Source organism: Mercurialis annua, linkage group LG6, assembly GCF_937616625.2.
Source record: "Mercurialis annua linkage group LG6, ddMerAnnu1.2, whole genome shotgun sequence".
In the NCBI taxonomy this organism is placed as follows: domain Eukaryota; kingdom Viridiplantae; phylum Streptophyta; class Magnoliopsida; order Malpighiales; family Euphorbiaceae; genus Mercurialis; species Mercurialis annua.
Window position 1 is genome coordinate 9,045,050 of NC_065575.1, and position 27,408 is coordinate 9,072,457.

Sequence of the window (27,408 nt, forward strand, 5' to 3'; positions counted from 1 at the left end):
AATATTTTTCTCTCCTTTATAATTAAAAATATATTGTAATGTTGAAAAATAGTCATAAAGAAAGCATGAAAGACAAAATGTGGGGAGCAACAATAGCAAATAAAATAAGTTGGTTAAAGGATATTCCAAAGTTGGATATATTACAATAGCCATCCATTTTTGACAATTACAAGCATATCCCACCGGTTAGGTCCATAGTCCAAGCATTGACTCCGACCGTTTGATCCATCTCATCCGTTAATGGTCAATCAAAATCAAAAACCAAGAGTCAAGATTTATCCAATAAAATATAACTTAATAAATTACATAAGAGTCTAAAATATAAAATAAACTACTTAAAGGGTTAAATAAGTTAAATAAAGTTCAAGTTCGTTGAAGCTGAACCATCAACCAATTATTAGGTTATAAATTTTACTTTTAATCCTTTCTTTTAGGGCATGTACTGTCAGCAATTACTATTCATTTTTAAAATATATTGGATAATTAATGTAAAATATCCTACTCTTTGTTAATCAAATTTTCTATAAATATTTTTTTTTTGCCGGATAAAAAGATAGTAGATAGATAGATCATAAAAAGTAACAAACGAGAAATATTACAACGCCTGAATATAAAATGACTTAACCACAGAAGCTAAGTCGTGTGCTAACCCATTAAACTTACGACTGCCATATTGAACTAAACAGTTAACAAAACGCTGCTTGAGACGCCATACATCTTGACAAATCCCCCAAGTACGGTAGTCCACTATATTATGTGAATTAATGACCTGTGAGACTTGAAGAGCGTCACCTTCCATTATAACATTATTCCATGAACATAAAACAGCCCAATTCAAAGATTCTCGAAGTGCCAAAAGTTCCAAAATTCCCGGATCCCAAATATGTCTGAAATATGCATGAAAACGGCCAATCACCAAACCATTAGAATCCCTTGCTATTGCAGCTACAAAACCGCAATGATGTACTCGAGAAGTAGATGCATCGTAATTCAATTTTATGAATCCTGGAGGAGGTGCTACCCATGCATCCTGAACTATTATATTATTGTTTACTGAATATGAGGATAAGGAATCTGGATTAATACCTGCATATTCAGAATAAGCAGCAACTGCAGCGTGCATCACCTTCAACGCACATTGTTGCTCATGTTCAAACTGTAACTTATTTCGGCTTTTCCATATAAACCAACAAACAAAACAGCAGAGGTTTAACAATTTCTTAGATGGATCCTGTGAAATCAAAGCAGTAGTGAGATAACGCCAAAGTAAATGAAAAGGCAGAGATGGGAAATTCAACTTACGCAAACCCAATGGTGAAGCAAACCATATTCTCTGAGAAAATGGACAAAGAAACAGCATATGAACCATTGATTCAACCCCGCCACAGTGAATACAGTTAATAGTAATATTACATCGAGTAATCAATTGTTCCCCAATTGGCAAAGCACCATGAAGAGCACGCCACATAAAATTTTTGATGCGAGGATAAATTGGTAATAGCCATAGATTTAACTTTACTCTCATATTGCATATCCCTCTTTTTTTAGTTTTTATTTGAGAAGCTAATGTTCTTTTTCTAAAATAAAACAAATAAATTGATAAAATATTCTTAGTTTTATGAAAAGAACTATAGTTAATAGTTTTAAAATATAAATATATTGATTATCTTTTATATATTTCTTTTAAATTTTATTAGAGAAATAAATAAAAAGGTAGAAGTTTTTGTTCTTTCCTGAAGTGGGAAGGGTATTATGACTTTTTCTCCTTTCTTAATATCCCCCTTTTCCATGAAATTATATACTTTGTGTATATCATATCATATTTTTTAATGGATAAGTTAAATTATAAGATTGATGATAGAATATGCCAAATGTAATATAAGAAATCTGAGAGTCTTTTAAGAATTTTTAGGAACATATCTTTCTAAAAATGCTAAAAGGAAAACTTAATTTAAAAACATTTGAAAAAAAATTATAAATATATTATATTAAAATATTTAAAAAATGTATCAAAAAATATTATGATGACACCAGAATTCGATGATAAATTTTGGTGAATTTAAAATTATGGTATTCAAATAAAATCATAATATAAATTTTGGTATGAAATTTAACGAATTATGATGACGAATCTGATGTTAATTTTGGTGTATTTTAGTGAATCTTGTATTATAATGGTATTTTTGTGATATGAATTTTAAATGGATCTAACGTGTGGATCACCACATGCCGAATCACCGCATACTAGTGTCAGATCACCACTTTTTCATTTTCAGTAAAAATATAAATAAATCAAAAATATATAAATTGTAAATTTAGAAGTGTAATTTTTCAAATTGTAAATGTATTTAAATAAATAAAATTTTCAAATTGCAAACCTATACGTTTTTTTACTATTTTATCTAAATTTGATTCTTTATAAATTGTAGAGTTTATTATAAAAATTATCTTAATTACATTCACGAACAGTATAATATTCAAGTCAAAACCCCTCTAGAAATGTAGATTATTCATCCTATTTGTACAAAAATATCCAAGTCTCCACATTGACCAAAAATAATAATACTATAAAAACAACAAACAGAAAAAAGATCAAAAAATTTTGCTCTTTGATCAAGTAAAGTAGTCATTTCATATGGTCTTTACTTTAGTTGAACTGGTAGACTTTTCATTTCTTATTAATTTTTGCTAAATTAGAAACTCTCCAAATTCCTTTTATTTAATCATTTTTAGTGAACAGTTAAGCTAACAAGAATTTCATTAACACTAACATTTACATCAACCAATCTTTCAGCTTTCCATTAAAAAAAAACGTTTCTTGATCATTAAAACTGTGTTGAAACGTTTTTATGATCATGGTAAGGGAAAAGATTGATTCTTTGTGCATATAAATGAGTAAAGATTTGAACTTTTGATGTGGGTATTGTTGTGAAAAATGGGTGGAGAAGGAAGAAGAAAAAGAAGAGGGAGAGTTAGTTTTAGTGTGGAAGAAGCTGTTGAGTTCTTGAATAATTTGTATGCAGAGAAGCCTGTTTTGCCCTTTTTGGTGCCTTTAGTTTTGGTATTTTGGTGTGTTGAGAGATGGCTTTTCCCTCTTTCCAATTGGGTCCCTCTTGTTCTTGCTGTTTGGGCCACTGTTCAGGTAATCTTTTCTCCATTTTTTGTTGTAGTTTAATGTTTGTTCATGTGTTTTTATAATCTATTATTCAAATGTTAGTGTCTGATGATGTTGACAATGTTACTGTTTTGATTTAGTTTTCCTTCTGTTTCAAGTAATGGAGATTTTTTATGTCTTTTTGTGTTAGTTATTTATGGCTTGAATTTGGTTGTCAGATGTTTCAGAACTTGTTTCACTGTATGCAAACTTCATATATTTATATATCTCTTAGACTCTTAGGCTGCCTTCAATGGTGCCTGCTGCTTTCATTTCAGCTCTATGTTGTATTAATAGTGAGTTTTAGTAACGATTTACATGCTCTGATGGACTATTGGTATTAATTACTTTCTATTCTCTTTGTAGTATTATAGTAATCAACGTCAAATACTTGTCGAAGACCTGAATAATAAGTGGAAGCGAGTTGTATTGAGCACCTCGGTATTTATTCTTTCTTTTCCTTTCATTTACATGGTGCTTATATGCACTTCATACGCGGTTTATTAGTTTGATTGTTTACCTGTTTATACAGCCAGTAACACCATTGGAACATTGTGAATGGCTGAACAAGCTGTTGTTGGAAGTTTGGCAAAACTACATACACCCAAAACTTTCAATAAAGTTTTCATCCATGGTTGAGGTTAGATTCCTTTGGATCCTGCATTTTTCTTACACGGCTTTCCTTTTTCTAGCTTGGTAAGGGATCAAGAACACTCGATTTTTGTGGTCATTTTACTAGTTCTTTGGAAATTAATCTGAGAAGCATATAATCCTGGAGGCTTTATCGCACATTATTATTTATCTGTGCTTTTAAATGTCTCCTTTTGTTTGATTTGTACATTTAATTTCTTGCACACGTATTGGCACATCCACGAGCTCATATGCACATATGCAAATTTGTGGTTTAGACATTTGCGTTTATCGGATTAAACTAACTAGTAAAACTTTTCATCTGCAGAAACGTTTAAAGCAGCTTAAGTCAAAGCTTATAGTAAGTGCCACACTTCTTATTCTCATAATGATGCGTTGAATATTATGAATTTATTATTCGGGGATTAACATTTAACATCAGTAAATGTGTTACTAAGGGATTATTTCTCTTCTTGCAGGAAAGAGTTGAACTACTAGAGTTTTCACTAGGTTCAAGCCCTCCTTGCTTTGGTCTTCATGGCACTCACTGGTCAACTTCAGGAGATCAGGTTTGCTTTTTTATTATCACTTTATGATGTTTATACTGTGTCAGAACTTAGCTGAATGAGTTTGTTTTCTATAATTATTTGCTGGATCCATCATTGCTCTCGGAAAAGAACCAATATATGATAAAAGGCTGCTTAGTTTTGTGACAGTTCAGATGAATAGCAGTGGATGACACTCGCTGTTGGTTCACTTTTTTTATGCATTGCTTTTCCACTAGTAATATACTATATTTCAATTTTAATCATTGCTGAAGCAACTTATGTAAATACTCCATAGGAATGATGTTCACTAATTTTTTTAGAGACCAAATTCATTTTCTTAATTTCCATCCTTTAGATTGCAAATATAACTGAGTTTCTCATAAATTATATTATTTGTGCCCTGTGACAGCGGTTTATGCGTATTGGTTTTGATTGGGATACCAGTGACATAAGCATTATGTTGCTGGCTAAGCTGGCCAAGCCGATGGGAACTGCTCGAATTGTTGTTAACAGCCTGCACGTAAAGGGCGATGTAAGTCATTTGATAAACTGCTTCAAATTAATATTCTGTTATACAATACTCTTTGCAGAAATGTGCATCTCCTAGTTATCGGGTGCATCACTTGTATGTAAAAATGTCTCTTACTTTACTATCTATGTATACCTTGTTTCAAATTACAAAATTTGGCACGGGAATCAATTACAATTTGGAAGTTTATTGTTTTGGTGATGTAGCTCCATGATTCATTGTATTCTAATCATTCTTTACTTCCTCGTTGTCGTTCCATTTCTTTGGTCCCTTTTCTCTTATCCAAAACATGGCCATTTGTGAAGTAAAAAAACCACTACGTTCTGACATGACTGCTTTATTTGGCCAGTTACAAATTATTAGTGATATTATTTTTGCAACATCATTTTCCAATTTATTAGATAACCTTACTATGGCTTTCCATTTCACATCAAAATTGCAGAGATGTGCATTAATGTTTATAGACCTTTCTAAAACTAAAAATGAGAAGTACATAAATTGGCGGATCCTCTTTTGCTGTTCAATAGATAGCAATCTGACTCATGTATTGTACGATGTAAATTGATGTCGATGACCTTTTCATTCATGCTTGATACGGTTAATTGTTGAGTCTGATTTCCTGGAAGCAAGCATCTTTATGGTAATTGATTTAGTTCTTTCTATTGAAGCAAGCATCTTCTTTTCAATAATTGTGGGGTTAGCTGAGAGGGAGCTTGGTGCCTAGAGGAACTATCCATTATGTGTGGTCCTTAATTCAGTGTTGTTTAAATAATACAGATTCCAAATTCCAAATGTTTGTGCTTTTTGACTGTTTCACAGTATTGTGCTTTTCTTAACAAGCAAATCTTCTTGCAGCTTATTTTGATGCCTGTTTTAGATGGAAGAGCAGTTTTATACTCGTTTGTATCAACTCCAGAAGTAAGAATTGGAGTTGCTTTTGGAAGTGGCGGAAGCCAGTCGCTACCTGCCACAGAGCTACCCGGTGTTTCTTCTTGGCTGGTGTGTTTCTTAAGTAATCGTATTTTTACACTAACATGAATGCCAATTTAGAATTCCTTTTTGGTCTTATACAATTACTTGAAATCCTGCTAATGTTCAGCTCCTCAAAGTGTACGAGGCAATCGTCTCTGACCTTGAAGCACATCTATTACGGGAAAAATCACTAGTAGATTTGCAGTAATTGCTGAGTAGTAAGAATAAAAGAGGAATGAAAGAATACCACTCTCACTGTAAAACTAAGAGAATCCTTTGACTTTAACATATTCTAAATAATTTATATATAGACTGGCTGCCGGGAGTTCATTGATAAACATTTACATACACATACAACCCCTCAAAACCTAGCAAGTACAACATGGACAACCAATCTTTGTAGTTCCATGATTTCAATTTGTGGTGAGTTTCATTTGTATAAAATTGTTTAAAGCCTGTGGCCTAATTGGCCAGAAATTAAGAAACTCCAATACTGGTGAAATGATAAGTGTTAGTGCGGGACACTTCTCCCACACTGACATGGGCCCGACATGGCTCCAAACCGAAATCATCACGGCCTTCAGAAAAAGTTGATTTGAACTATTGGTTTATGGGTACTTGGACCCAGGAATGGGTCTACTTACAAGTCATTGTTTGATTAGTTCCTTTTTACCCTCTGGAAGTTATACACTTCATCAACTTTATAGGATTTTTTTTCCCATATGGTTCTGATGCATTTTCCTTAGCATATCTTTCTATATGTGCCATTGGCTTGGCTATTTGTTATACTCTGGTAGTTTAATATTTTTTTGTTTTCTTAAACTCAGGTCAAAATTCTTACTGACACCTTAGTTAAGACAATGGTTGAGCCTCGCCGCCGTTGTTACTCTTTACCAGCAAGAGATTTGAGAAAAAAGGCTGTCGGTGGTGTTATTCATGTCACTGTTGTTTCTGCTAGTAAGCTTTCGAGGAGTTCCTTCAGAGGAAGCCCTTCAAGAAGGCAGCAAAATTACTGTTCAATTGGAGAAGAGAATTTTGATAATAAGGATCTGCAAACTTTTGTGGAGGTTGAGCTTGAAAAATTAATGAGAAGAACAGATGTCAAACCTGGATCAAGTCCAAGATGGAATTCCACATTTAACATGGCTTTACATGAAGAGACTGGAATTCTCCGATTTAATCTTTACAACTGTACTCCAAACAGTGTGAAGTTTGACTATTTGGCAAGTTGCGAGATCAAGGTATGATAAAGTTATCTTCTCATATAGCATGGAGGTCTGGCTATTTCTCTACATTATGCAAATAAGTTTCTGTGAGATTTTCTTTTGTAGTATGCTAACAATGGGGCAGGAGACTTATTGTTTCTGGTGCTATAGGCATTTTATGTGTTTTATGCTCACATGAATCGAGTCACAGTGCCTTCTTCTATCTAATGCAGAGACCTACTTTTCCTTCCTTTTCAATTGTTTCAGTGAAGTTCGTGCATCTCATTAAATAACATTAAAGTGAAACTTATAAGTGTCAAGTTATAGGCTCCACTAGTTAAACCTTTAAATAAGAATCCTATGCTACACTGTGAAAGATTCAGTTGAACGGGTATACGTGTTTTACATTTTGCAAGCAAACTTCTCTTTAATGAAAAATATAAAGAACAACCAAAATTTTGGAGTAAGATTCAACTGCATGGAATCAGCTAATGTCAATAAAATTTTGCACATCCTTTTAACTTTCAGAAAGCATTTTCGGATATCAATTAACTTAACATTGTCCGTGGCATTACTCGATAATTTTGTTTTTTGGACTTGTTGGCAGGTAAAGTATGTTCTAGATGATTCGACTACGTTTTGGGCAATAGGACCCAACTCGGGGGTGATTGCTGAACGTGCTGATATTTGTGGAGAAGAAGTGGAAATGATTGTTCCATTTGAGGGTGTCAACTCAGGGGAGGTATTGCAAAAAAAAAAATGTGTTGCTCGTTGCCTTTTCTTTATTGGTAGAACTGTTTCTCTGGTGCTTCATTTGTTGGTCTTTCAAAGGAAAAGCCTCGTATTTTAATGTATCGCCTAAAAATGGCTTTAGTTTGTTTTCACTTCCATGTAAATTTGCCAGGAATTGGATAGTAAATGTGAAATATACGTGCATTAACTCATCATAACTTTGATGAGTACTCATCATAAGTTTGATTAGCAACCATCATTTTCCAAATACTACAATTTCTGATCCTAGACTCTGAGACCAGATAGACATGATCACTAGTTGATTCTGGTTCTCTCTTTCCAGCCACCAAATGTTGAATCCCGTTAGCGGTAGAACATGTTTTGGCTGGTACTGGAATTATTTATTTATCATATCTTTTTGGACAACACGTTTAACTTTAGATAGACAAAATGGTAATTTCTGTCTAGTCAATGTAAACATTGCAAACTTCCATTATTAACTTTGCATGTGTTGCACATTTTTTTGACCAAGGGTCAGTTTAAATGCCAAATATTAAATAATATTCTTTCATTTTTGTTCGTCATTTTGCAGTATGAATTTGGCAATAAGAAATCGTCTTTATATTTTCTCACTTAGCAAGACATTTCGGCTCTCTTTCAATTGTGCAGTTGACAGTCAAGCTTGTGCTGAAAGAATGGCAATTCTCTGATGGCTCACATAGCTTCAACAAGTTCCCTGTTAGCTCTCGGCAGTCGATTAATGGATTATCAAGTCTTGTTTCGAGAACAGGAAGAAAAATTAACATAGCTGTCGTGGAGGGGAAAGATCTTGCAACAAAAGAAAAAACTGGAAAATGTGACCCATATATTAAACTGCAGTATGGAAAGGTAGGTTTCTTTGTTCCAATTAAATGATGTTACACATCAAACAAATTCTTAGTTGTTATATATGGGAAGCTATCTATGAATGTGATTTTCGAGTAACTGTACTTTCAGGTTATTCAGAGAACAAGGACTGCAACTGCCTCGAATCCCATATGGAATCAAAGATTTGAATTTGATGAGATCGAAGGCGGTGAATGCCTTATGATCAAATGTTATAGTGAAGAAAAGTTTGGAGATGACAGCATGGGTAGCGCACGAGTAAATTTGGAAGGATTGGTTGAGGGTTCAATAAGGGATGTGTGGGTTCCTCTTGAAAAAGTGAGCTCTGGAGAATTGAGGCTTCAAATAGAAGCAATGAGAGTTGATGATTATGATGGCTCAAGGGTAAGCTTTTGTTATGTGTTCTTTTCATGGCATTAAAATATAGGCGGTTTCAACTGAGCCAGTAATTGATAGACACTTAAAAGCATATAGGGTATGCAAAAACCGAGGCGAACTTTATAATATACACCAAGTGTGCCTGTGTGTGGGTTTGTTCATAACCACCTTGTTCATTTGTAGTTTATAACTTTATTTTCTTATTCGTTGGGTTTTTTTAGGGTTCCACTATAGGCTCAAACAATGGCTGGATCGAACTTGTTCTTATTGAAGCAAAAGACCTTATTGCTGCTGATCTAAGAGGGACAAGTGATCCGTACGTCAGGGTGCAATACGGAAACTTGAAGAAGAGGACAAAGGTTAAAACACCAGATTTATTAGCAATGTTCTGCATTTCATATTAGACTGTGCACCTCAAATATTAACCTTATGTTCGTTCCGTTGCATTTATTTCAGGTTATGTACAAAACACTCAATCCTCAGTGGCATCAGACCCTAGAGTTCCCTGATGATGGTAGTCCTTTGATGTTACATGTGAAAGACCACAATGCTTTGATGCCCACATTCAGTATAGGGGACTGTGTCGTAGAATATCAGAGATTGCCGCCGAATCAGATGTCTGAGAAGTGGATACCACTCCAGGGAGTGAGAAGGGGAGAGATCCACATTCAAATTACTAGGAAAATTCCAGAAATGCAGAAACGGCATAGTTTGGATTCGGAACCATCTTTAACTAAATCGCATCGCTTTTCTAGTCAGGTGAGTGTTTATTCATTTTCTTATTGTCATCTACGGGCATATATTTTAGAGTACTACATTTGAGCATTTTGTTTCGTTTTCGGAAACACTTTTGAATCTCTAAAGCTCTATATGTATAGCGTATTCTTATAAGAAATTATGTTCCACTGTTCCCCGTTTCCTATTTCGTCTCATTTCAGTACGAAAACGTTTCAGTATATATAATTCAATGCTGCATAGATTTTAATTATCTAAAAGTTTTTACCATAAGTCTAAGTTGATTGCAATGTGCAGATGAAACAGATGATGATAAAATTCAATTCGCTGATAGAGGATGACGATGTGGAAGGACTATCGATAGCAGTGAGTGAGATGGAAAGCCTAGAGGAAATGCAGGAAGAATACATGGTACAGATGGAGACAGAGCAAATGCTTCTACTGGAGAAAATAAAGGAGCTTGGTCAAGAAATTCTTGGCTCATCTTCTTCTATTAGCAGAAGATCTTCAGGACTTAGATGAGTTGCCATTTCATCCACTTTACATATATATATAGTACAGGTTACACAGAATTTTTAGCCACATATTCATCTGTATAATTTGTACATTACTTTTAGCCCTTTATTGCTCAAACTGGTTTTTAATACTGGAAGCATATGATTTCTTTTTTCTTTTCATTACCATTCCGACTTGGAACCTCTATACGACTATATCAAGTCTGTAGAAATAGGATGTATATGATTTTTTGTTATAAGTGAATTAGTATTATCGTTGTGATATGTATTTTTTTCGAGCAAATAGTCGATTCGGTCTCATAATTTGCGAATCATATAATTAACTATCAGTCATTTTGATCAATAAAAGGCAACTCTTATTCATCAAAAAAAATAAAAGGCAACTCTTTATTTTTAAGGGATCAAGTAAGGACAAAATTGTATGCTATGAATAAGTTCGAAAACCGAAATGACTTAATTTTATCCTTAACTGACATAACAATCATTCTCGACTGACTTGAAAAAGATTAACTAATTGTTTCCCTGTTTTTTAAAAAAACGGTTGGTGCCTTTGAAGTGTGTGCGAGCGTGCCAGAGGTTGGACTTCAAATTGAAAATTAAAAATTGATCAAGCGATTGTGACTGATTTTCAAAGGACGTAAAAAATCTAAACGTTCGTAAAGAAAAACTCTTGAAGAACTTTAAAAACAAGAATAAACTTCTGCAATTAAAATCTAAAATTCAACATTGTAAATGAAACTGCTGCTGAAATAATGTCAAAAACAAAAGATTGAAATTGCTGTAAAGTGTTTACAAATGATTTCATAAAATAAAAGTTTTTGGTTGTGATGATCCCCTGAGAGTATTGAGTTTTTGTTGAATTTGGCTGGGGTTCAAATCGTTGTCTTCTTCTCCCTTTTATAGCGTCTGTAGAAAACTGTCTGATGATAACTGCCCACTTTAACTGCCCACGTCTTCACAATGCTTCCCACGTCTAAAAACTGCTCCTGAAACATCGCTTTACAAAAAGCACGCGACTTCCTCGACTTTGGCCAATTGAACTTCTGGACTTCAGCCTTTTGAGCTTCTAACGGGCTTCTGGCCTTTTGAGCTTTCACTTCTGCTCCCCAAGTTATATTGTTTGAAGTTAACCTCTGAAACTCTCTTTTTCTCAAAGGTCAGGTCAAGGTCAAAAACCTCTGAGATGGTCAAACCTCTGAAGTTAATTTCTCAAAAATCAAATCTCTTGAAATTAATTTCTCAAAGATTTTCTCAAAGGTCAAATCTCTTGAAATTGACCTCTGAAAGTCAAATCTCTTGAAATTAATTTCTCAAACGTTAAATCTCTTGAAATTAACCTCTGAAATCTTTGAAATTATCCACGTAACTTTTTCTATCTTTTTAAAAGAATATGAGCTTTTATGGCCTTCGGGCCATATTTTAAATTTTGGCGTAAACACTAATATAAAATTATAATGAGCTATTTGACCCCGAGTCAAGTTTATAGATCATATTAACTCTTTACTCCATTTTTATTTGTAAAATTAAAGACCTCTAGTATTATTGTTGAAAATTTAGATTTCAAAAGTTTATGTGTTTCATTTTGTTAATACTGCTTTTTAAAACGATTGAATGATCTCAGTAGTATCTGAAATTTTTCTAATGTTTCTATTTTGTTGTTTGAACTTTTTATTTTATTCATATTAGTGTTTTACCTTTTTTTAAAATGTATCGAATAAATATTTTTTACTATTTTAAGGTGTGATAAAAAATAAAAACAATTCTCATTTCATTTAGTAAAAATAATACTAGCAATTGTGTGCACAAATGATACATTTAAAGAATTGAGATTAATACAACAAAAATAGCAAACTAGAAACTCATCCCTCACTGCCACAAACTTCTTATCCCAGAGGAGAATTTGTAGTTCTGTGTCACATATTTTTGAGACTATTAATAGTTGGATTGAAATTCTCTCAAATTTAAATGAGTCATGTTCATAATCTGCATCGTTCATCAAAATGAACGGGATCATGAACATGACCTTCTCAATTTCATTTGGACTTGAGAAAATCTCAATTCTTAATAGTTTGATAATAAAAAACACATTTTTGATACATTTAAAAAAAATTATAAATCAAATAAAATTAAAAATTTAGACATCCAAATAGAATATTTGGAGATGTTCAAACACTGTCCCGATTGTCCCATTTGAAAGGGAATTTCACCCTTAATCCCAATAAATAAATATCGTGCCATGTCAGCAGTATCCATTCCACGTCAGCAAAAAAAAATATCCCAAATTTTCTTATAATCATGAAAAAAAAAAATCTTATCTTGCTTCCTCCCTAAAACCTCCTTCCAACTGAACAAAACCACCTCCATGAACAAAAAGCTCTAACCTTTCTCACTCAAATTTTCTCACTATCCAAACAGATGAAACACTAAAAGAAAATTACAAAAACCCAAATGGCAATCACTTCAACAACTGCAAAACTAACAGAATTACCATTAAGAAACTCACTCCCACTCTTCTCCTCCAAAACCCCAAAACCTTCATTTCAATCCCTCAACAAATTCTTCTGTTCATCTTCACAACTTAGAACCAACCAAAACCCTAAATCCAATAACCCCACTTCCCCATGGCTCTCCAAATGGACCCCTGATAGCCCCACTAAAAACCCACCAAAACCCGCTCAATCCAACGCCCCACCTGACAAAAAGATTCAATCTTTTACCAAGGGTCAGAATGCCATTGAGAGAATTGTGCTCAGGTTGAGGAATTTAGGATTAGGATCAGACGATGAGGATGGTTTAGAACCCGAAAAGGAGAGTGAATTGGAGGGTGGTGGGGAGTTGGTTGCTGTGACAGGAGAGGAGAGATTGGCTGATTTGTTGAAGAGAGAGTGGGTTCGGCCCGATACGATCTTTATCAATGGGGGAGAGGAGGAGGAGGAGAGTAGCGAATTGGCGTTGCCGTGGGCGAGGAAGGTGAATGATGTGGAGGAGGTGGTTGATAGGGAGAATGTGAGGAGGAGAGTTGTTAAAGCTCCGTCGTTGGCGGAGTTGACCATTGAGGATGAGGAGTTGAGGAGGTTGAGGAGAAACGGAATGCATTTGAGAGAGAGAGTTAGTGTGGCGAAAGCTGGACTTACTAATGAAATTGTGGGGAAAATTCATGAGAAATGGAGGAAAAATGAGTTGGTTAGGTTGAAGTTTCATGAGATTTTAGCTCATGATATGAAAACCGCTCATGAAATCACTGAGGTTGGTTGCTTTTTAGTTTTGTACTGCCTAAATTTTTGTTTGGTATTGTTTGTGTTTGTGTTTATGTCAGATTATGTTTATAATGTTTGGAAAGTTTAAAAAAGGTTGGAGTTAAATTCAATTTAGCCACAAAAGATATATCATATAATGAATTGTTGCACATGATTATTTTAAACAAGGCGATTATGCCTATTCGGTGTAGTTCTTTAGAGTATAATATTGATAAGGATTTGGAATGTGAAACTAATTTTTTGTAGTTATGCTCAGCGTCGTACTGGAGGATTAGTTATATGGAAGGCAGGAAGTGTTATGGTTGTATATCGTGGAAGTAACTATGAAGGGCCTCAATCTAAATCCCAACCGGTTGATCAAGAAGTTGATACACCTTTTGTTCCAGATGTTTCTTCTGCTGGCAGTGAAAAGATGAGTAGTGATGATGATGCACCTTCGACTACAGAAAGGAACGTATCACTTATGAGAAGAATTGATAGAAATGCGGATATGACAGAAGAGGAGGTTGAATTTAACAAGTTATTAGATGGTCTAGGCCCTCGGTTTGAAGAGTGGTGGGGCACAGGAATACTTCCTGTGGATGCTGACTTGCTTCCTCCAAAAATTCCTGGTTATAAAACACCTTTTAGGCTTCTTCCTACTGGAATGAGATCGAGTCTTACAAATGCAGAGATGACTAATTTGAGAAAACTTGCTAAGAAACTTCCTTGCCACTTTTCACTCGGTACTACTTGTTTCATATGAATTTTACAGTATCACTTCTGTTCATTGGAGTTTACTGTCAATTTGTTTTATTTAGGGAGAAACAGAAACCATCAAGGATTGGCATCTGCGATACTCAAGCTTTGGGAGAAAAGCTTAGTGGCGAAGATTGCTGTGAAGCGAGGCATCCAGAATACAAATAATAAACTAATGGCTGATGAGTTAAAGGTTTGCTTCATTCTTCAGACATAACTTGTTTAATTTTTCTTCAGACTTTTTTTTTTGATTCATTTTAGTTAAAGCTGTAATGGTGAATGTTTTAAGAAGATAATTCTGTTGCAGCTCTTAATTTTCATATGCTTTGTTATTTATTTATTTTCCTAAGTTTCATCATCTTGTACACATTTTTTTTTATGGAGATGCACACATGCAAATTAAAGTTACCTCGTAGTTCATATTTCTCCTAAACTTTCTTGTACTTTCTTTTGCAGATGTTAACAGGAGGCGTTGTATTGCTCAGAAACAAGTATTACATTGTCATCTACCGTGGGAAGGATTTTTTGCCAACGAGTGTAGCTGCTGTTTTAGCAGAGAGACAAGAACTAACAAAACAGATTCAGGATGTTGAAGAGAAAGTGCGGATCAGAGGAGTGGAAACAGTTTCATCTGGAGAAGAGGAAGGCAAGCCCCTGGCTGGTACCTTAGCAGAGTTTTATCAGGCTCAAGCTCGGTGGGGAAAGGATGTTTCTGCTGAAGAGCGTGAAAAGATGATTGAAGATGATTCCAGAGCAAAAAGGGCCAGAATGGTTAAAAAAATTGAACATAAATTAGCTGTTGTGAGTCTCTTTTTCTCTTCTCTCCCTGCCTCCCTTTTTGAAACAAAAAGTAATTCGTTATATTTTCTGCTCCAGAGTCACTATTGAGTGATTCCTTTTTCTCCTTCTACAAAGTAAATTTTCTCAACATAGATCATGTATTCTTTTTTGGCAAAATTTTCTGTTTATTTTCATATGTACTTGACTGCTTTCTTTCTTTAAGTCTAAGATATGAAATTGGTAATATTTTTTAAAAAATTTAAATTATCCACTCTACTGGAATATGGTAATCAGTAACAACTTTCACTTGCAACTATGAATTAGATATTGGATAACTACCATTTTATGGAAAATACATAAGGTACTTAATAGCTCCTATGCTGCAGTTCTACTTTGGTCTAAACATTTTGGACGATTTAAAAGCTATGATACAACTTATAATGTCCATTACTTAAACTTCGTTGAATGTTTGAGTGTTTTGGCAGGCTCAAGCCAAAAAGCTTAAAGCAGAAAGACTGTTAGCAAAGATTGAAGTCTCTATGATTCCTTCTGGTCCTGATTATGATCAAGAAACAGTTACTGATGAGGAAAAGGCAATGTTCCGTAGAGTTGGCTTAAGAATGAAGGCATATCTGCCACTTGGTGAGTAATCTTTGATCATAGAATGTTTTTTTGAAGGTAGAGCTAAAAAGTGATCATCTGCAACTTTTCACGTGCCAGGTATTCGTGGCGTTTTTGATGGTGTCATTGAGAATATGCATTTGCACTGGAAGCATAGAGAACTTGTGAAGCTAATATCAAAACAAAAAACTCTTGCATTCGTTGAAGATACAGCTAGGTTGTTGGAATTTGAGAGTGGAGGGATACTTGTGGCAATAGAAAGAGTACCCAAAGGATTCGCTATTATTTATTATCGTGGAAAGAATTATCAACGGCCCATTAATTTGAGGCCAAAAAATCTTCTGACAAAGGCAAAAGCACTGAAGCGTTCTGTAGCCATGCAACGACATGAGGTATAATTCTGTACTGTTTTTTGCTACTATATTTGGCCGATTACTTTAAAAGCCTCACGAGCTTGATCCATTTAACCTGCAAAAGCCAATTGAGACCTCATGTTGGTAAAATCGAACCTATAGACTTTGATTTTTCCTTGTCGGGAGCATTTAAAATTTCTGCAGTTAGAGCTTTAGAGAACCTGACAAAGAGTTGTTTAAAGTCTTAATAATGCGGAAGTTTGGGAATTTGTCCACTATTCCACTCCTTTCTACTATTAAAAATGCTGCATGATTTAAAAAATGTAAGATTATTAATTAGAAAAAGTATCATTTAGTCACGGTTTAACACACAGCATTTTTTTCCCTCACTGTACCATATTGTTACGGTTTAAGTTTAATTAGGACTCCTAGACTGCTTATTATTTTTCCTTCAAGAAGTCCCCATTTGGCATAATTTCCTTAGAAGTTCTCCAAAGAAAATTTGGGTTGCATAGTTGTTTAGATCTCCAGCTTGTCATCACTAATAACAAACAAAACTGACATTCTATAGAGCTCCGAAACTTGGTTTTTGTGATTGCAGTCTTTTAGTAATATTTATTTAGTTTCCAAACTTACAGAAAATACTTGGCAACTTTTTAAATGAATTGGACGACTTATAGAGTGCTTTCTTTCAAATAAATACATTGTGATAAAAGATTTCCTGAATCAACCTCTGTTCCGCATGGACTAACATGTTTATAGACAATCTCTTGATTATTATTTTCTTTCAGAATAAAAATAATCCTTTTGCTCTGCCTACTTCCTTCCTCTTGCTCTCGCAACTTATCTGCAAGCTTTTAAATTAGATAATTTCTTTTCCACTGTATCAACACCATTAGAAAAATTGTTAATAATCTCAAGCAACAAATTGGTGCATGGTCTACCCTCCCTGCATAACTCAAAAATGAGCTAGCTCCGCAGTTAAGTACCACCTTATTATGGTCAAGAAGCTTAAATCAGAAATGCCTCTGGAATCTCCATGATTTCAAATGGGTGAAGATTTTTCCCCAACAGCAAATATTGGACCAGATGCAATATGGCTGTGCCACTATGGTTTATGCTTCTAGTGCTTGTTAATCACTAGCAAATTGGAATTTGGTTTTTTAAAGTCACTGACTGCTGTTTGTTGACTAGAACAGTCAATTTAAACTAAGCAAGGGCATGAAAGCTGAAAATTTTGAAACAATAAAACATATTTTGCTTGGTTTAAAAGAAAACCAGGAAAAATGGAGAAGGATTTTTTTTGGAAGAGTGTTATTAATAGTGTTTGAGTGAAAGGTGAAACGAAATAATATCAGAAGAAAATAAAACACCATACCCTAACTCAACTGTTAAAATAATTCTGCACTGTTTTTGTAATATTTTGCTAAATTGATGCAAGTACAATTTGAAGTTCGGCGGTCTAACTTGAACCAATTAGTTAATTCCATTACTGACATCTTTTGCATTCATATTATATATGACCATTCGTTGTTATATGTGCCCTGTACGTAACACTTGTTTCTTTGTGTGAGACATGCAGGCTCTTAGTCAGCACATATCCGAATTGGAAGGAACCATTGAGCAAATGAAGGCAGAACTTGTAAGTATTATTTTCCCTACATAACTTTTGTTGAAAAGATGGGTGAACTTTTGCTGCATATGCACATTCAGTCGAGCACAGCAGTTTATTCGTCTGCTGTTGTAACACCTAGATTTTTAAATTGTTATCATACCATTGTTGTAAGAAAATATTTATTTTGCTTAGTGATACTTCTCATATTGTTTGTGTAGAATGCTGTAATCATTTTTTTCTTGTAATTCCTGCTGGTTGTACTGTCATGTCATCACTTCTATTGCTGTTATAGTTATTAATTACCGCCACCATCATCATTGTTGTTATCCTCGTCACTATTGTTCGCATTAAAACTTATTTCTGCTGATCACTTGCAGGGTTTTTCTCCAGAAGATGATGAGAGTAATCGGACCTCAGATGAACATGGCCAATCTAATGATGTTTCTGAATTTATCCAAGTGAGATGATTATGCTATGCAATTCTCGCTGGACTTCAGTTACATTCACCTTTCTTGTTGCAGTGAAGGCATGTAAAATTCCTTGCATTGAATAATGTAACTTCTATGAATATGCAGAGCCAGAATGGGGGTTCTTTTTCTATGAATTTGGAGAGCGAGGATGAATCTGATGAGGAGGAAGAAGATGATGATGTTGACGATGACGACGATGATGAAGATGATGATGACGACGATGATCATTATGATCATAAAAATGAGATTGACAATGAAGTTGATTGGGAAGCCAATGAAGACTTTGAATCTTCAGACCTTCAAAATGAGACATCTGCAAACAAATATGGTTGACAGGTAGTCATTATTTGGTCCTGTTACTTTTTTTTCTGGCAATGCTGAAATATGTTCATCATCTCAGGTTTTGCTACATTTTTCTAGCAGTGATCTAACCTATATTACCCAAAAACGTTTTCAATTTGATTAATTAGATTGTGCATAATCTTGGTAGCCAACTCTGTAAGAGATCTTACTGGGAGTTAAATATTCATTTTGTCTAAACTTGCAGCCCTTCTAATTAAAGCATAAAGTTATTCGGTAAATGAACTGCATCTTGTTCAACCATCTTTCTGCTTCCTTATTTTGAACTGTGAACTTTGACAGGACGATGATTCTCTTGGACACTTTGTATGGATGAGCTTATTTCACACCAGATTATGTTAGAATCGATACTATGGGGAGTCAATCAAATGGATGGCTTACCAAGTTGTGCCAGCATGCTCCAGTTCATCATGAGCACTCTTCATGGAAGCTAGTTGATCTGCACCTTACTGCATGATCAAACTCGGTGTCTGCAATCGGCCATGATGATCTTATTTGCCGCTTTGTGTTTAAAGCCAACTCTCGGGACCCCAATTCATCCAGGACACAGTGATGAGCTTGGTCTATTATTCAAGATAAAATTGTAACCTCTTTAAAAAGATGGCAATGGTTTCCGCAAAGTTTTGACAGAGACAAATCTCAGTGATGTAAAGCATTATTGTAACTCGTATAGTTTGTATCCACAGTTATTGTAATATTTTGCATCTAATTTACTATAATATTTTTATAGTTATTCAAGCAAGAAAACTATGACTAGAAACATGCATGTATGCTTTGCAAACAGTGGTCAGAGAGGATTAAAGATACATTTAGCCTTAAACGCAATTGTGGATAATCAATTTAGGTCTTTGAATTTTTACAATGACATTTTGATTAACATATTTTAATTTTTTTTACAACATGAAATTTTAATTTGATTTTAGGTCAAATATCGCCTACAAAGTTACTAAACTTTCATAATATTTTATTTTTAATCATGATATTTGCATAATGTTTCAGCACCCATTGCTGGCTAGGCAACAATTACCCTGGAGTTAGATTAAACTTTGCAAGGAAATTAATATTTAATGGCAAAGTAAATTTAAATATCATAACTAAAATGAAATATTATGAAAGTTTTTAGTGAATCCCAAAATTAAATACCCTCACAATTGAAGACAAACTGAAATTATCTAAAGAAGCTAGTTAATAACAAAGGAACAGATCCATTATAGAAATTGCTCAACACTAAACAAGATACAGAGACACCAAGATACAGGGACACCGTCACACTGCCAGCCCCATAATCTTGACTACAAAACTTGCTAAGCTGCAATATAAGATGGCATCAGCTTTTGAACAAACTTATGCACATGGCTTTTAAAATTTTCCCAAAGGAGTACCCTGTTTCAACTCACGGACCCTCTCATCTGCAATCAATTGCCAGCATAGATGAATATCAAGATTTTGTGCTGTCTCTTCGAAGAATAATCAATAAGTTTCATTGGCGAAGCATTTGCTGCAGCTGAAGCACTTGATTTCTTTGCTCAGGAGGTAACAGATGAATCTGTTCGGGTGTGAGGCTCATGACCTGTTGAAGCAGAGCTTTCTCCATATCAGGAGTCAACTAGAACAAAACAATAGATGAAAAGTTGAAAGTTAGTTTTCGAAAAACAAAAGTACGCTCAATAAATAGCAAAACTTGATATTACAAAATATTACAGGTGCAGCACGATTGGGCTGGTTGCCAATGCCCATATGACCAGGAATCAATTGTGGTGCTCCTGGAAGCTGAGCCATTGCTGAGCTCTCTGGTGGATTAGACATCCAAGAAGATCCTCTGTCAACTTGCATCAAACTTCCACCTTGATTATTGTAATCTACCCCTGGGTGTGAACCTCCCGCCTTGAGCAAAAAGGTAAATTAACAGAAGCATAGAGCACAGAGCTTCACAAAAATGTGGGAGCATGACAATACATAAGAGCTATCCATAATGGTCTACAGGGACTATGATTGAAAAATAAAATGGCAAAAGAAGAAACGTATAAAATCCTTATATCATATCACACAATGATCGACGAGATGATATTGTCTGGAAACACAAGTAAAAGCAATAATGCTACAAGCAAGACGCCGCAACGGAAAACTATTCCAGGACTTGAATTAGCAACTAGAGCATAAGCATACCTGATACAGCTGTCCCTGTAACTGAATTGGGAAAGGCAGCTGTCCCTGTGGAAAAGAAGGCCCCCCCATGTTACCTTGAGGCTTGTTAACAGACTGAACATGTTAAAAAGAAAATAGATATTATATCCTCAAAAACAAAAGATATTTAAAACATTTTACAAATGATAGCAAACTTTAACTCGAACAACAATCATCAGCTTACGTGATACATGGACTGTGAGGGATGTTGAGGAGCACTAGGATGTTGAGGAGCACCGGGATGTTGGAATCCCACATTCGGCCCCATTTGCATTCCATACTGATGATGAAAGTTTGGTGCAGAAGGCATTCTAGGTTGTGATGGCAATGGTGGCTGCAGTGACGCATGAGGAAATCCACTTGTGTTTAAAGGTTGCTGCAACTGAGTAGAGACAGTCGGTAATTGGGGTTGATGATGTGGTGGGGGTTGTGAAGCAGAAGGAAGAGGAGGTGGAGGTAAGTTTGGAAGCTGAGAGGATTGTGGACCAGGCATTTGTGTTCCTTGAGAATTCATATGACCCTTGGGCTGCTGTGGTGTTTGTAGAGGGTGGGAAGGCATAGGCTGAGACTGCAAATTTATAGGAGCAACAGAAGCAGAAGAAATAGGTATTGAAGGTTGATTCTGATGTTGCTTTCTAAATGGAGGTTGGTTTTGCGACACAACTGTTTGTTCCTGTAAAGCTTGTGTACGTGCAGCCTGAATGTTTGATTGGTGAGATAATTGTGATGATTGCTGAGATGCGGCAGGCTGGATACTTGGAATCTAGAGCACAACTGGAATTAGTACAAATGATCACAGACCAACGCAACCAATTTACAGAGATGAATATTTAACTGAATAAGATTATACCACTTGTGGAGGCTGTAACATTCCAAGCATAATTTGTGCCTGAACAATAAAAATTACATAGCCTCAAGTCAGTGATAAAAAAGAACTGGTACCAAACGAGTCATTTAAAGCTTATTACTAATATAAACATAATTGGTTCGTCAAGCCAGGTTCAAATGTTGTGCTTGACTATACTATTTATCCAACTAGTTTACATATGTCTGAGTATGACAAACCTGAAAGTATTTACTAAAAGTGTTTAACTAGGAAGAGAAGTCCCGTAGAAATATTTTTGATTCCCAATAACGTGCACAGCTTCTCTAGAAGTTGTAAATCTTATCATACATAACAATTCTCCAACTACCTAAGGGTTTGAAATAAACTTCTGATTGTCACAGTAATGCAAATTCATTAAAATCACATTATTTATAGCTGACATATACTCTTGAAATCAGAATTTTAACGTGATTTCATTTCTTTCAAAATGCTTTTGGTTTTCTAATTTAATACTATGCTCATATATGGTTGAAAATTCAAATTCTGCTGCCAACTACGAGCTCTCGAAACCTGAAAATTGACTAACAGAATTGAATTGAAAGAACAAACTAAAAAATTAAAAAATTTAACAACAATAACAGCAGAATTGTATATCTTGTCATAAATATTTTTGACCAGATATACAAATTTAAAATATTTTTGATTGCCAGTAACTTGCAATGCTTCTCTAGAAATTGTATATCTTGTCATAAATAGCAATTCTTTAACTACCTAAGGGTTTGAAATAAACTTCTGATTCTCACACTAATTCAAATTCATTAAAACCGCATTACTTCAACTGAATTACACTCTTTAAATCAACTTTTTCTACATGATTTCATTTGTTTCAAAATGCTTTTGGTTTTATAATTTAATACAGCGTTCATATATAGCTGAAAATCTAAAGTCTGCTGCCAGCTACGAGCTCTCGAAACTTGAGAATTGACTAGCATAATTGAATTGATAAGAAATCTTGAACCATTCTAAACATAGAGAAAGAACAAACTCAAAAACCCTAACAACAAAAATACAAAACCAAACAAATTCACACAATTGAAAGCTAACAGGCAAATGGGTAATTTTAATTTCACAAAAAAAGTTAAGAAAGTTCACTGCTTTATGGAAAACACAAAGGAAATTAAATCAAAGAAAAAAAAACAAGAGAAAAAGAGCAAATAAAGACAAAATTAAGTAATGAAAAAAGAACCTGGAAAAGGGCTTTAGTCAAGCGAGGATTTTGAATGAGAATTTCTTTAGCTTGCAGTTTGTTCTGTTCGATTAATGTCTGCCATACACAATTAAATTGAGTGTTAATTTGAGAAATTATGTAAAACTTTGAATTAAAATGATAAAAGAGTTGCCTTCATTTGTGACATAATGTCGTAAAGCTGATTCTTGGTCATTCCGGCGAGATTCTCCGTTAACCCATCGCCGACCATTGCCTTTCCCGCCATTGCTGTCGCTGTGATTCTAGAGAGAGCGAGAGAGAGAAGACTATAGTGTGAATGGTCTGGGTCTGGGCGTTCTATAGCAAGACGGCCCAGTCCAATTTCATGCTACAATTACTTTTAAAACCGAACCGACGTGATTGCTGATTTATGATTCAACCGATCTAATCACTTGAAATTAGGGCTGTGCAAAACTAAACTAAACCAAACCGAACAGTTTTACCAAACCGAACCGAAATTACTACTATAGTTCGGTTTTTTAGTGACTGTGCTTTGGTTTGATTTGTAATTAGATAAAAGTTTGGTGTTCGATTTTTGGTTTGGTTTGAGCATTTTAAAAACCGAAAAAACCAAAAAACCGAACAATCAAATAAAAAATAAATATAAATATATGTAAATTTATATTTTTTGGTTTTTATTTTTTATTATAATTGATATATAAATTAATAAATTTCATACAATATATAAATATGCTAAAACATATATAAAAATATTTATTAGACATTTATTATTTAAATTAGAATTAATTTTATGATAAAAAAATAAAAATTAGAAAGTAAAATATTTCTAACTGACCGAACCAAACCGAAATTTTTGATTCGGTTTGATGTAAGTCAAAATTAAAATTCGGTCCGGTTTGAGATTTTTATCAAATTTCGGTGTTCGGTTTGTTCTGTTCGGTGACCGAATCTACCGAATTAACCGAGTGCACAACTCTACTTGAAATGCTTGAATACAAGTACATGGACTCTTAAATGATTAAAAACGAAAAAAAATAATTTTTAAATGGACTTTTATAAAAATTATAATTAAACCTTATATTTGAACTCTTATAGTTTCAAAATATGAATAATAATGAAATTATTTAATTATCTTGATACTCTTAATGTAGCGGAGCGGGGTTCGGCAACCGCTCGCCCAGACTTATGGAGACCTCTATTCTGTGAAGATTTGAAAAATGTGGAGTCGTCACCTAACTCAGTTAGAAAATGTCTATTCTACCGACTGGATAACCTCACGCGCTTATGGATGAGATTATCATAAGTCGGACCAAAAGACCGAGTTCGTGGAGATTCCACCGAATCTCGCGTACATGACTTATCGATTACGTTTATTATCTACTGGGTAAAATTTGATTATGTTTCATCTCAACATTCATGCAATTCACGGTATGATTTGCTAGAAATTAAACACAGATGAAAGCGATAAAGGAACTCAATCAAGACGTGCATATGACTCGATCTGGCATGTGAGGCATGTAGCAATTACTCCTAGGCATACGTCTAACCCTGGTGGTGCTTATCATGTATCGAATAATGGCTGGTTTGGATGTGTTTTACATGCATAAAGCTTAAACCGAATGTCTAAGTGTGGTTGATTTTATTATTAGTCATCTTGAATAACCTATACAACCTCTATTTACATTCTCATGACAGTTCTAAAATTTTTAGGTGATTTGTTGTATTTTCTAGATTTGATTACTAAATTAACGTGATTTGTCGTTTAGCCTGTTAATATTTGGATTTAGTCAATGCTTTTGGAAAGCTTTTAAACAATATCAACATACACAAAGGGCAGGTGATAAACATACAACGTTTGAAATATTTTTAAATCTCGTAAACCGGAGAGTGTCTAACACTTTATGTGATTTGACTATCGAGGTTGTTGGAATTGAAACTCAGTTAGAACACGAAGTTCTTTGTCTCGTCGATACATATTCACTGATTAGAACCGGGGTCGATTCCGAGTTCAGACGAACCCGAAATCGCGTTTGGAAGTTGCTTTTATTTGGTTGTGGGCTTCGAGGTCTAATTGGCTTAGGAGATTAAAAGTTTGGTCTTCGAGGTCAGAAATAAATTGAGACAGGCCTATTACAAGCTACAAACAGACTCTACAACAAAATATACGCGTGGGCTCAAAAGGGATTCAATTTCAAGTCAAACGAACCCAGAAACACGAAAATAAGGTCGAACTGGAGTCTAGAAGATCGGGGAGTCAATGGATTAGGGAGCAGAGATGATCACGACACTAATGTCAGTCCCGGCGGCGGCACTACATAGTGCAGGCGGCGCCACTATGGTCTAGCGGCAGCGCCAATACTAGGGAGGACATTGGTTCGTCGTTTTGTCTCGGGAATCATGCAAAACATCTCAAAAACATGTTAAACGCACAAAGAAATACTTTAGAACATATTGGAATTGAAATATGATGTCTAAAACTGTATTAAACACCCTTAAAACATAAGTTTCAAGCTGATATTATGGCTATCATGTCAAAACAACTAAGAAAACAAAAAGTATAACAACCATGACAATTTGAACCTAACATGCATTCTAAGCACCGAAACTGAATGAAATCTAGATACGATGTATAAAATACGTGAAAACAACCTAATAACATGTTTCTAATCAATTTTCATAGAAATCATGGCAAAAACATTAAAATTAGCAGTTATGATAATTATACTATACGTAAATCTAATCATGCATCCTAGATTTACGAGATCTAACAGATCTAAAATAAACATGGCCAAAGTGATAAAAGGATGAATATTCGGTCCTCAAAAATACCGTTATGAGTCCCTGCCTTATTTTCGGGTGATGATGTGGAATCCAGCTTCAGATCAATGTGCAGCACTACATTCTTGAGTGATTTAAGTGTTTTAGTTTAGTTTGATAGACTGGTATGTGTGTTTGGCTGGGGGGGTATAGGGGTTCGGCCACCACTAAGTTCATAGGGTTTGGGGTTGCGTTTTTGTGTTTCTGGTCAGGTCAATTTTTTTGACCTTTAGCTAGGATGTGATAATAGACCCCTAACATACCATTATCACTTTTTACTTGTACGGAAAATAGGCGTCTACATTTATTATTTATAATAATTAATACTTTTATTTTTTTTGTTTGCAAATTGGACGATATATTATCTTTTAATTTTTTTTCGTTAATACTTTAATTCTTTCATCCATTTTTATGTTAGTAAATTAAATTAAAGGACTTTATTCATGGAATGAAATTTAAGGTCTGCCTCTAAATTCATTTTTAATATAAGTATAAATAAAAATTATATTCTTATGAGATTTTTAATAATTTAATTTAATTTCAAATATTTATTTATTCTTAAAAAAATAAGAGAAGTAAGGAGATTTTAAAAATTAAATTAATAATATAAACTAAAATCATTAAGCCAATAAGAGAAGTAAGGCGATTTTAAGAATTAAAATATTAAGGCTAAATATACAAAAAAAAAAAAACAAACCCCTTTAAGTTTTTAAAAAGAGCACACAAGTCTTTTAAATTTTTTTTTGCCATTTGAACTCTCTTAAAGTTTTTCAAATAGTGCAAAAAAAAAAAACAATCCATTCAATTTTTTTTAATGAACATATAAGTTTTTTTAGTTTTTTTTGCTACTTAATCCCTCATATATTTTGTTATTTCTGTTTTTTTTTTCCAGTTTTGCATGCTTTTGAGTGATTTTTGTACCTTCTGTCTTTTTTTAATTAAATCATTTGACAGATTAGTCGATTAACATAAAAAAATGGAAGAATTAATATGTTAACCGAAAATTAAAATGGTTGACCATTTTGAAAAATTATGTCATTTGTGAGGAGTGTTAAAATAATTTACTTTTAAATTTACAAAAAATTTATATTTTTACAGTTGAACTAATTTAAAAGTCCTTTTGTTCAGTTTTTTCTGGTTTAAAATGGTAAAACTAACCAATGAACCATAATTCGGCTTTTATAAGCGCTGAATAGCAAATTATTAGGTCGTGTATTTAATTCTTATCACAAGCGCTCTTCCTCCCTAATTATCAAAAAAAAAAATATAATGGAAGTATTACAATTTAGTTTTATGTAGAGAAATCAAAATGAATTAACCTTTGATTTATTATCAAACTGGTTGAACCAACTGGCCCAGTCCAATTCTTACAAACCGGTTACAAATCAATGGCTAATAATCACCCATTCCCCCTGACATTTACCCTAAACTTCACTAAACTCTCTATACTTTCAAAAGCTTCCCTAAACCCCCCAACCTTAATGGTGGCGCTCATTCACAACCCTTATGGACAAAAATATCCCTATAACCGTCTTTTCTTTGGCTGCTATCGTTAAAAAAAAAATTGGCGGCGCCACATCAGCTGACACATCACCAAAATACCCTAAAAATTTGAAAAACCCCAAATACCCCAAATTTATATTTAATAAAAAAAATCTAATTCAAACCCAAACCACCACCCGATCCAAACCCACCCGCCCACTCCGGTCGTCTTTTCAAGTTTTTCTGTTCTCAAGAATAGAAATTTTCTGTTCTTGAGAACAAATCTCAAAAACAGAAAATTTATGTCAGTTGAGTTGAGAACAGATAATCTGTTCTCGGGAACAGAAAATTTATGTTCTTCAGAACAGATAATTTGTTCTCAGGAACAGATTAT

The 27,408-nt window shown here is 34.2% G+C and overlaps 4 protein-coding genes across 4 annotated transcripts; 2 read left to right on the forward strand and 2 right to left on the reverse strand.

Moving 5' to 3' along the window:
• Positions 1-595: 595 nt before the first annotated feature.
• On the reverse strand, positions 596-1,525 carry LOC126687531 (uncharacterized). The gene has a single exon (XM_050382091.1). The coding sequence runs from the start codon at positions 1,523-1,525 to the stop codon at positions 596-598; it is 930 nt and encodes a 309-aa protein (XP_050238048.1).
• Positions 1,526-2,630: 1,105 nt separating this feature from the next.
• On the forward strand, positions 2,631-10,547 carry LOC126688244 (synaptotagmin-5). Its single transcript, XM_050382876.2, has 14 exons — positions 2,631-3,142; positions 3,521-3,595; positions 3,687-3,794; positions 4,113-4,145; positions 4,264-4,353; positions 4,742-4,864; positions 5,717-5,860; positions 6,661-7,074; positions 7,646-7,780; positions 8,440-8,658; positions 8,767-9,039; positions 9,255-9,392; positions 9,490-9,792; positions 10,066-10,547. The coding sequence occupies exons 1-14, from the start codon at positions 2,936-2,938 to the stop codon at positions 10,288-10,290; spliced, it is 2,487 nt and encodes an 828-aa protein (XP_050238833.1). The 5' UTR covers positions 2,631-2,935; the 3' UTR covers positions 10,291-10,547.
• A 2,047-nt stretch (positions 10,548-12,594) lies between these two features.
• LOC126688243 (CRM-domain containing factor CFM3, chloroplastic/mitochondrial) lies at positions 12,595-19,210 on the forward strand. Its single transcript, XM_050382875.1, has 10 exons — positions 12,595-13,529; positions 13,797-14,265; positions 14,341-14,471; positions 14,735-15,079; positions 15,544-15,700; positions 15,779-16,071; positions 17,615-17,674; positions 18,025-18,105; positions 18,223-18,453; positions 18,760-19,210. The coding sequence occupies exons 1-9, from the start codon at positions 12,732-12,734 to the stop codon at positions 18,448-18,450; spliced, it is 2,562 nt and encodes an 853-aa protein (XP_050238832.1). The 5' UTR covers positions 12,595-12,731; the 3' UTR covers positions 18,451-18,453; positions 18,760-19,210.
• Positions 19,211-19,540: 330 nt separating this feature from the next.
• On the reverse strand, positions 19,541-23,048 carry LOC126653707 (cleavage stimulating factor 64). The gene is made up of 7 exons (XM_050347634.2): positions 22,888-23,048; positions 22,734-22,811; positions 21,512-21,550; positions 20,846-21,424; positions 20,644-20,736; positions 20,179-20,361; positions 19,541-20,083 (listed from the first exon to the last, which is right to left on the reverse strand). The coding sequence occupies exons 1-7, from the start codon at positions 22,978-22,980 to the stop codon at positions 19,958-19,960; spliced, it is 1,191 nt and encodes a 396-aa protein (XP_050203591.1). The 5' UTR covers positions 22,981-23,048; the 3' UTR covers positions 19,541-19,957.
• Positions 23,049-27,408: the final 4,360 nt, after the last annotated feature.